At 35.5% G+C, this 11,002-nt stretch overlaps 1 protein-coding gene across 1 annotated transcript; it reads right to left on the reverse strand.

Annotated features, from left to right (window-relative positions):
* Nucleotides 1-5,178: 5,178 nt before the first annotated feature.
* Nucleotides 5,179-7,933, reverse strand: LOC131041824 (9-cis-epoxycarotenoid dioxygenase NCED3, chloroplastic). Its single transcript, XM_057975043.2, has one exon. It carries the CDS (start codon nucleotides 7,481-7,483, stop codon nucleotides 5,669-5,671), a length of 1,815 nt encoding a protein of 604 aa, XP_057831026.2. The 5' UTR covers nucleotides 7,484-7,933; the 3' UTR covers nucleotides 5,179-5,668.
* Nucleotides 7,934-11,002: the final 3,069 nt, after the last annotated feature.

Here is an 11,002-nt window from a genome sequence, read left to right on the forward strand (position 1 = left end):
AGGGTGTGTAATAGCAATAAAAAAGACCTAATGAAGGAAAAAAATCACTTTAGATATATCTAACAAAATTCAAAGCCTTGGTGTTACTTATGGAATGTGAGTGAAGATCCATGTTGTGGGTGACAAAGTAAGTTTTCTTTTCCTTTTCAACAATGATCCAAATTTTGTTGGCAACCCCATCATCTAAGAACACAAATTTACAATTATAGGTATTAATATGCCTATTGTCATGAAGTGGTGATATATAATATGTTACTTATGAAGCCTTTATATTTTATTTGAACCTATATGAAACATATAACTCTTTGTGTTTGAAGCATTAAAACTACCCATTAATAGCTACAATTAGAGATGAAGAGCCATATGTTGAAGCATTTAAGCCTCCCAATTTCAAGAGATATTTCCTTTCAAAAGGGATCCTGTTAGGCCATCTCTAATAGAATACAATTTGGAATGCATCTCTACCTCAACATATATCATTTTTTTAATAAAAACTTGGAACATTAAAAAGTGGGATTTGTTGGTGGATCATTAGATTACAATTATGAATGATTCTATATTGTACAAGTACAACCATATAACATGAAATTTAATGTTCTAGGTAACTAAATATCTTTCTTTAACTAAATATCTTTCATTAGGTAACTAAATTTTATTGAGTTTCTGGAGATTATAGTTATAATTGATCTTGATTTCAAATTAGATTAATACTAGGCACAACTACTACTAGCATATTCAAAGTTGAGTTTTTCCCTTAGAATAAACATTTAATAAATATTGATGAAAATATTTTTTTAGTAGAGTTCATAAAATTGTTTGTTGGTTTTACTTTTGATAGTTAAAGCACTCAAAGTGGAGTTAAATTTGAGTTTTCCACTTACTTGAAAAACATTAAAAAATATTAATCCAAATCAATTCAAATTTAAATTTTAAAATTACATATATTAAACATGAAAACATTAGACTAACTAAATTGTTAAATATATAAATAATTTAAATTTAAATTTTACATAAAATTGACTAATTAAATGTTAATTCATTAAATAAAATAATTTTTTTTATATATTTATTGAAATTATAAATTTCTTTACTACTTTATCTATTTATAACGTATTTTATAATTTAATATTAATTATTAATATATTAAATAAATATAATATATTAAACAATATAAATAAAATAAAATTATTGCTGCAATGAAATATATATATTTAATTAAAAATATAATTTTTTTATTTAAATTAAGGAACTTTTCAATGAAATATAAATTTTAGATTATTTAAATAAAATAACTTTTCAATGAAACATAAATTTTAAATTATTTATATTAATGTTCACTCTTATGGATTTCGTATTTAGCCTTTTGCAATCTCGTACTTATCCTATTTTGAATTTATATTTAATAATATATTAATTTGCCTTTAAGCGTATACTTAGATTGCAAATCTGTAGTAGTTAATATCCTCGTACCGTCTTAAGCACGTACTTATAGGAACCATTCTATTCGACTTTTTCTCCGCTACCGATGTGGGATAAATTGATTAGGCTATTTAGGGAAACGGCAAATGGAACCGTTCTAAATTTAATGCGAACGGGAAACGGAAATTGAAAAAGAAAACGTGAAACAGAAATTGCAAAGCGTGCTGTGGGCCCGACCACCTAAGCTCTGTCAGCTTAGTGTGTGACGTTTAAGCCACCCCAGAAGGCAATCGAGTGGACGATAAGCTGGCAAATTTGGGTGTGGAGCTTTTATAAAAGGAAAAAATATGGGCAGGGATAGAGTTTGACAATGAGGTGGCAGATTTAATATTCTCTAAGATTAGAAGGACAGATAGATGAGTCACGGGAACCCAAAAACAATCCTTTGGCAATTTTCTCTATTTAAACTTTGAGGAATGTTACTGTGTTCAAAAACAAAAACATTTAGGGGAAGAGAGCATCATTAGTTGAGCATGTATCAATTGTTGTGAGGGTTGTTGATATCTTTTGTTCCAAAAATTGAACAAATAAAATTTATTGTTTGAAACATAAAATATCACATAATTACATAATTATGCTTTTGAATTATAAGTGAATAAGCTTTCATTTATACTTCAAAAGATATTACATAATTCATAGTGTAATTATAATTTAAAATTGAAAAAAACTAAAACTTTATAAATTTATTAAATTTAATTATAATTCAAAACGTAATAAACTTTCAATTATAATTCAAAGTGAATAAACTTTCACTTATAATTTACTTTAGTGATTTTGAATTATAAGTAAAAGCGTATTCACTATTCACTTTGAATCATAATAAAACATATAAAATTTATGTAATGCATAAAATTTATTATACTATAAAGTACTTATATAAAATATAATATATTTAAATATTATATAAAATATAATATATTTAAATATTATATAATACATAGAAAATATATTTTAATTTATATTAAATATAGATTATATAATTATTTATGAATTATGTAATATTATAATTTAAATTTTAAATTATAAAATTAAATATAGAAGTATATTAAAAATTTAAAAATAAAATACATTACTAAAATAAAAATATATATTAAACATATTTTAATAAATTTATTTAACAAAATATAAACGAATATATAAAATTTAAAATATAATAATAAATAAAAATATAAAAAATATAATATAAATAAAATACATTTAAAAAAATATTAAAAAATATATACAAAATTTAACAAAAATATAAATAATTTCTTTTAAAGGGGCAGCGTAATTCCTTTTAACAGCAAAGCGGAGGGCACACTCTTCGAAGCCACAGAGTTGCACAGACGGGAGAGAGGATTGCACGATGCTGCAGGAAGTGGCAGGCACAGAAGGCACGGACCGAGGAAGCACGGCTATCCAGGCGGTGCAAATTTTCCCCTGGATAGCTAGTGCCCACAATTATTGGGGTCTCTTTTGCACGTCTATTGGTCTCACTTTTTTTGGGGCTGTTTTGGACACCTTGGCAAAAAGCTTGTTGATGTGGCATCATATTTGATGATGTGGCCCTGAAACCTTAGTTATAAGCAGGGGACTTGCCAAGTAAGCTACTGTAAAAAAAATCAGAGTGATTTGAAATTTCCACGTAGGATTTTGAGAAGCGCAAAGTTAGGGTGCACAACTATAGGGTCCTTTCCCCTAATCGAGAAAAGAATCGCAATTTAGATTTTGATACAGTGGTAGTAGATTCCTTTGTTGAATGGATGACAGAAAGGTCTTGTTCATTGAAGCACGTGTTTAAAGCAAGATATCCAGAATCTTCTTCTTTATTTAAACAGGTCAAAGGATAATTTAAATTCACTAAGGAGTAGACAAAAGGGTGTCTGACGGGGAAGTAGTAGAGGAGATGGTTGGTCGTGTATGCTTTGGTGTGGCATGCCTCTGCCTAGAGAAGGAGACAGAGTGGCAACTCAAAAGACTTCATCATTGATGATGAGTTCTTAATGCCAGCCATTAAGAACATTATGAGCCCAAACTTCTTTAATGGAGGCTATAAGCGTGACAATGTGATACTACAACGTTTCTTTAAGTTGTTCATGGAAGCCACAGGGAGGAAGTACAAGGCGTCCAAGCTGGCACATAGAATTCTGCGAGAGCACTACAAGGAGGGGGTCATAGAATTTTGTGGCTCTAAACATAGATTTGTTCTCTGCCTCTTAGATGGAGATGATCAATGTATTGAACAAGGGAGTTATTATAATTTTCGTATTGACTTTCTTTAATCTTAATAGATAGGGATCTACTTCATATATATATGCATACACACACACAATATATATATATATATATACACACATATATATGTATATACATGTATACATACATACATATATGTGTGTACATATATACATATATGTACACGCACATGCACACACATACATATATATGTATATGTATATATATTGTGTGTATATATACACATGTATATGTATATGTATAAATAAGTGTGCATATATATATAATAAGTTAATTCATGTCTTGTTGTCACATGTGGTGGCACTAATTATGCAACTCTTTATAATGAATCCCATCTTTAGGAATCATTTATAGTTGAATAGTAGTTAAAGTTTACTTAGTAGAAAATAAGCAACGTGGAACGAAAGATGTGAAGTGTTCTACAATGAAGCTTTCCATCAATTGAAGGGTGAATAAGAGTTAGTTTAGTTTGTAAGAATCTTAAAGTGCACATTGATAAGTCAAAAGAATCTAATCTTTTGTAACGTTTTTGAAAGATAATTTTTTTTGTGAGCTCTATGGTATGTGTCTCTAAACCCTATTATGGTCAAACCCAAACCCAAACCCAAATGTTAGTTCAAGCCTACTACCTAAAGATAAAGTAGGTAAAATAGATATCTGTGCATTAACTAGGTAGCATAATTAATTTATACATGAAACCTTAGCCAATCATCCCCTCGTCTTATGGCTTCTACCTTTGAGAGATGATTTCTAACATCTCAGGTCTCTATTGCTTTGTTACATAAGTTGAAACCAAGTGGCATCCACTTGTGACAATACAAGTTGCCATTTGTATACTCTTTTGAAATCAAAATCTTAAAAAAATCAAAATGCATTTTGCAAAGTTTAGGCCATGGCTGGTATTATGTGCATTATAGATATGACCTACTTTACACTTAGACTCCATTAGATTCTCACCCTATGTGATATTCTATTATGACCACCGTGTGAAGTGGAGAGTAGGGAAGCCCATAGAACTCTATGATTGGAGATGAAGCACTCACATGATGCCCTCTTTTACTTTAGAGATTAGTGAGATTTGAGATATAAAAATTAAATTTTAATGGTATTATTCAACTCGGACAAGAGATAAAAAATAAAAAATAAAAACAGATTTGTTAGAGTCCTCAAAAAATTATGTTCATAATCTTATCTAGCTATTAAATATATCGTACAATTATACCTTAACATCGACAATATCATTTTTTTTTTAAAATCAATTGAATGAATAATTCTCTTCATTTCCTATATCTAAAATTTAATTCTGTTGTCTGATTTATTATTCAATTAGACTGAATATGTTTGCAGAGATTGTGTGAATGAATCTTTCGAGGCGGGTGGCTCAATGCATACCGGATTGAGACCAAAGATTACAATAAAACGCCTTATAATTCAAAGACGTGTCTTGTCACTCAAGAAAATAACTTCTGTACAAGAATAGAGAAATTTATTTACAAGATCCAACGATAAACATAGCTGCATGTGACCTGGTTCAATTCTCAAGGCATTTGAGATTGTCGTACACTCCATTCCACAGTCCGAGGTCACGGGCGTAGGAAAGAAATCAATGTTTGTCTCCAAAAGCGGATATAACTATAAAAAAGTTCTGCCGTTTTCCACAGAACGGTGCAGACGGTTCCCCTGTTCCCACCCATAAGATAAAACTAAATAAACTAGTCAAATCTGGGAACGGCGGCCATTATTTTAAACGCTTCCCAAGAATACAAAACTGGAGCTTATACAGACAAAAGAATTACCTATTATAAAATATAAAATACAAGAAGAGCCCAGAGAAAAAAGAACATGACATATACGAAATCTATATTATTCTGTGTGTAATCTGAATTGGGTTTGACCCAATTCGTCATCTTTTGTTTTTTTTCAAAATGCCCATTAAAGTTTCAGGCTATCAGATCTATGCAGAGCATTTCTGGCGGCGAAGCTCTTGATGCGGGACAAAGGTGGCATGGAAACCGTAGGGCACCCTGGAGGGCAATTTAACAGAGGCCAGGCGATCCAGGCCCTCAGTCATGGCGTCCAGAATCACAAACTCCGATTCCCCACTTACTTCATTGTGCACAAAAGTGACCACAAAACCGTCATCCTCTGAGCATGAAGAATCCGGTCCGCGGGGAACAAAATAAGGCTCCCCACCATAGCACCCATCCTGAAACACAACTTTTCCGACCACCTTCTTCTCCTGCAAATCCACTTTCGCGATCCCGGAAACCCTGGGCCACGGCTCCGCAATGGCCATGTAAACGAAGCGCGTAGGGACGCCAACATAATTTCTGTTGATCTGCCCGGCCTCCAGGTTCACACCCGCCACGATCTCACGCCGAACACTCGAACCGGTTCGAAGATTCAGCCTTATCTCCGACAGAATGCTCTTGAACGGCTTGTCGGGATGTTCGTTGAATACACCATCAGGCGGTGTCATACAGGAGGCGATCACAACGATTTCCTCGCCCTGATTTTCCTCCCACGAATTCCAAAGATGAAAACAGAAGCAGTCCGGCACATCAATCCACACCACCCGGCTCTCGTCACCGTCGTACCGGGGCATGACACCGAACCGGGGCACCTTTTTCTCATTATACAAAACCGGCGACCCGCCCGCCAGCATGCGGCGGAGGTCGAAAACCATCTGCTGATCAGGCACAACAATATACTTCTCTGTGATGGCGAAGTCATGGATCATGGTGGGCTCACGGAGCGTGATGTCCACGGGTCGAGGACCGGACCCGTCAGGTCCGAACCTGAAGTACTTGAGAAACGGTCTCTGCAGAATGTTGTAGCTCAGAACGAAGAGCTCGCCAGTCCGCGGGTCGATGCTCGGGTGGGCGATCATGGAGTCCGACAGCTGCCCGTCGAAATCAAACCGACCGGCCGTTTGCAGGTCCCCGTCTTCAGTGATGTGGACGGCGTACGGCTTGTCATCCTCGGACATTGCCAGTAACCGGCCATTGAAGTAGACGAGACCGGCATTGGCGACGCCCATGCCCTTTGCGGGGTCCACCAGACCGCAGAGGGCACGGGCGTAGTAGAGCATCAGTCTTGCGAGCCCGGCATGGCCGTGGAGCTCACCCACGGGCTTGGGATAAAAGCTGCGCCCGAGCCGCCGTTCAGTGACCAGCCGTTCAGTCTCTGTGAGCCGACAGGCGTAACTGGCCTTTCCGGCCCGCAGTGTGACGGCATGGATCATGCCATCGCCGTCGAACAGGTGGTGTCCGCCAGACGGTTGGAACAGCGGATTTGCGCCGTTTCTCAAATAGATGCCTTCCAATTCCACCGGAATGACGCCCTCGACGGTTAACTCATGCTTCACGGGCATCTCAGGAACGGGCCTGAAATTCCCACTGAGCTGAACGGCCGGGTCGCACGTACTCGGCACGGGTCGTTCGCTCTCCAGCCTGAAAACGGTTTTTTCCACCGCGTCCAGAACGGTTGCCCCCAGCTTCTGCAACGAATTCCACTGCTTCTTCTGGTCCCTCCGGCTCGTACCGAGCTCTAGTCCGTTGGGTTCGTTTTGAACTGGGTTGTGGACCTTCCAGAAACTCGCGATGGAATTCGAAACGGTGAACACCTGGGACCGATTTGCTGCCATTTTGAGCTCGAATTTGAAAGGCCTGCTGCAGGCTCTCCTTCGTACACTCCATGCTTTGTTGTTCTGCAAGTAATTCTGCACTGGTCCTGCAGGAATGCCGCCATGCACCCATTCACAGGCCATTGCCAACTATTTCTACAATTCAAGGCACTTCAAACTAAGCAAGCTCTCTCTCAAAGACACACACACATATATTCCTTCCACAAACGCCTTCTAGCAAGTTCCCACCGAGTGTTAGGACTGCAAATTCAAGTGGGTTTTCACTTTTTAACAACCAGGCGAAAGTGGGTATATGAAAATTCGGGTACTGAGCGAGCTCCCATGAAATTCTTTGCTAGAGCAGTCGAATACTTTTATAGCATTGACATTACAACATTGACACCCGTCCAGTGCTGTTTGGAGGAGTCTTAGAATAAGTATTTCCGCAGACACCTGGTATGGCATTAGCATTACAGCTTTGGCACCTGTCCCCTTGTGTTTGGGGGGAGTGTCAGAAAAGGTTCCTACGCAGACACTTGAAATGTATGCCTACAGGTTTCCACCTTTCAGGTTTCAGATTTCTGACAGTCTGGAAAGATCTACACTTTTTCCAACTTTTGCAATTGTAATCCACTCGGTTGAATACCTGGCTATGTACAACAAGATTATTATTTTCTCTCTCATTGAAAACAGCCACGTGGACACTTTGGAATTTTACAATCACGTCATTTATCGCTGCGGTTAGCACGTCATACATAGAGCTCAGCACGTTGTTATGTTTTTTCATTGCGGATTCGCATGAGGTTTTGGTGGCGAAGCTATCTGGATGACATGCGTTCTCTCTTTGGCTTGTCCTTGCTTCCTTGCTTCTCTTCTGATGTGTTATATACATTATTTTATAAATGATCATATAGATATTTGTTCATTAAAAAAAAATTTAAAATCATATAATTAAGATTTTCACAACATCTTAAACTAGCAATTGCACCTTGTTGTGCAATGGGTATGTTGAAGAGGTGTGGAAGGTCCATTTAGGAAAATAATTGGTCTATTTTTGCATAAGTTTGTGTAGTACAGGAGGTCAATTGGTAGGTCGTTAAGAAAATGAAGTGATAGCTTTAAATCAATTTACACCCACTTACAAGAATCCAATAATAATTGAAACAAAACATTTGAATCAAGAAGATAATCAAGTTTCAATACCAACAAGCTCATGTTATGTTTGCAATAGGGTGAGAAGGAGAGATAGGTAGAGATAGGGATTGAAAGAGGGGGAAATAGATGGTGGATGAGCAAGAGAGAGGGGTAAATAGATAGAGATAGAGAAGAAGATATAGATATAGATGGAGATGGAGATGGAGAAGGGGAGAGGAAGATTGAGAGAAGGGAGGGTTACAGATAGTTAAAGATAGAGATGAGAGATGAATAGATAGAGATGAGAGATGAATAGATTAAGGGAGAGACAGGGAGAGATAGAAAGATAAAGATAGAGATAAGAAGTGACATATAGAAGGAGAGATATAATGGTAGAGATAGATGGAGAGATAACAAGATAGAGATAGATGAAAAGATGAAAGAATAAATATGGAGAGATAAATATAGAGAGAAAAAAGAGATATAGATATAGAGGTATAAAAACAGGGAGGGGGAGATAAAGGGAGACATGTCTAGAGATAGAGGGGGAGAAAAGAAGATACAAGTAGAGATGAAGATAGAGCAAGAGAGAAAGAGGGAAAAATATATAGAGAGCTATAGAGAGGTATAAGTAAAGATAAAGATAGAAAGATAGTGGGATAGAGAGGGAGATTTAGAGAGATCTATAGAGGAAGAAGGGGAGATAGAGAGATATATTGATGGTGAGATAGAGTTAGAGAGAGAAAGAGATATAAGGAGATACATAGAGAGGGAGAGAGGGAGAAAGATAAAGAGATAGACAAGCAAGATCCAAAAACTCACAAATTTGGACAAAATTATTATCCTTGATTAATTCTTTTTATATTTTCTCTAAAGAATAATTCTTCTTCTTCATACTTGAACCTTTATCCAATTATCAGTCTCAATTATAATAACATTTGTTTTATTAACAAAGGTAAGAAAACAACTATAAAAAGAAGGCCACTATACCAATGGTTTCTATTTGAAACTAAATAAGTAATAATTGTATATAAACAATATTGTCGCCTTGCAAAGATAAAGCAGGCCAAAGGATTTGAACTCAGAACCTATGAGTCATGGGTAATGACTAAACTATTGCACCAAAGACTTTGCTTGAAACTATCTGACGCCCTTGATTTTTGTGTTACGTGTTAATTTTTTTTGTTTTCGGAAATCTACACCACTCATCACTCAAGAGAAACATCAACAAGTCAACCCATGTAAATAACAATATCATCATTTATATGTTAGCATCATGAATTCTTTTCAAAAAAATAAACTTGATACATCGCTACCATCACATCTTGCATTTCAAGTTAAAACATGCCAAGCTCAATTATTTATTTGCAAATATTAATATACCTTAACAACTCAAGGTCCACATAACAATATTTATTCCAAGCATTTTATCCATGTCAAATTATTTAATAATAATAAAGTTTATGAAAAATCAGGTTGTGACAGTTATGAAATTGTTTAATTATGAGATTAAATTAAATTTGGTTTTTTCTTTTGAATTAGAAGAATGACACTAGACTAATTAAATAATTAAATTATTTAATTAATTCAAAGGAAAATTAATGAAATTGACATTCACATGCATGAGACATTTTTAGGTGTCTACATTTTGCCCCTCTTTGAGGCAATGCAATTTTGAGCATTGTTTCAAAGGATAATCATAAAAAAATTGCCCTAGTATGCCCCGGTAGCGACAAGGTATTGTGGTGCCCCCTCAAGAGATTGTGTGTGTATTAAAGGCATGAATGATCTCTGTCAAAAAAACAAGAATGATAAATGAAAGATGAAAGATGATGAAACAAAAGAATGGTTAGTAATAAGTGAAGAATTTTAGTTGATGAGAGACAAGGATTGATTGAGATTAGATGTAAATACAATTGATTAATTAGATAGAATGGATAGCACGCAATTGGTCAGTTGATAATATTGAATGGTTGATTGAATGATTGACTAGATTGATTGGATTGGATTGGATTGGATTGGATGGTTGATTAAATAGTCTTGAACTTTCATTGTGCTTTCACCAGTGTACACCAATATCAACATTGAGCCTTATTATATGGCAAATTGAGGTTGTTGCACCAAGGTATGAAGAATGAAGGTGTTGATGTTTTCCCATTGCATTGATAGACATATTGTATACAAGGAATGCCTTTACTCGCTTAGTGACAATAGATCCATGTCATAATATGTGAGGAAGTAACCACAAAGCATCTTAATCCTTATGCAAGAAAGAATTAGATGACCTTTGACTTGCATAAGATGTTCTAATTATTTCTTATGAAACCCCAACCACACACAAGGAACTTAGTTGCCCAAACAGTATTATCAAGACAAACTGCAAACTAAAATCAAATGAAATAAGATTATGAACCATCATCGCTCCTCTAATCATTGTGGATATCTTTGAGTAGCATAGAAACATGATCAAAGATAAATCAATGAAATCTAAGACTCACTTGACCAAACGGGTCAATGGTCATATTGATC

This window comes from Cryptomeria japonica, chromosome 7 (genome assembly GCF_030272615.1).
Source record: "Cryptomeria japonica chromosome 7, Sugi_1.0, whole genome shotgun sequence".
Lineage (NCBI taxonomy): Eukaryota > Viridiplantae > Streptophyta > Pinopsida > Cupressales > Cupressaceae > Cryptomeria > Cryptomeria japonica.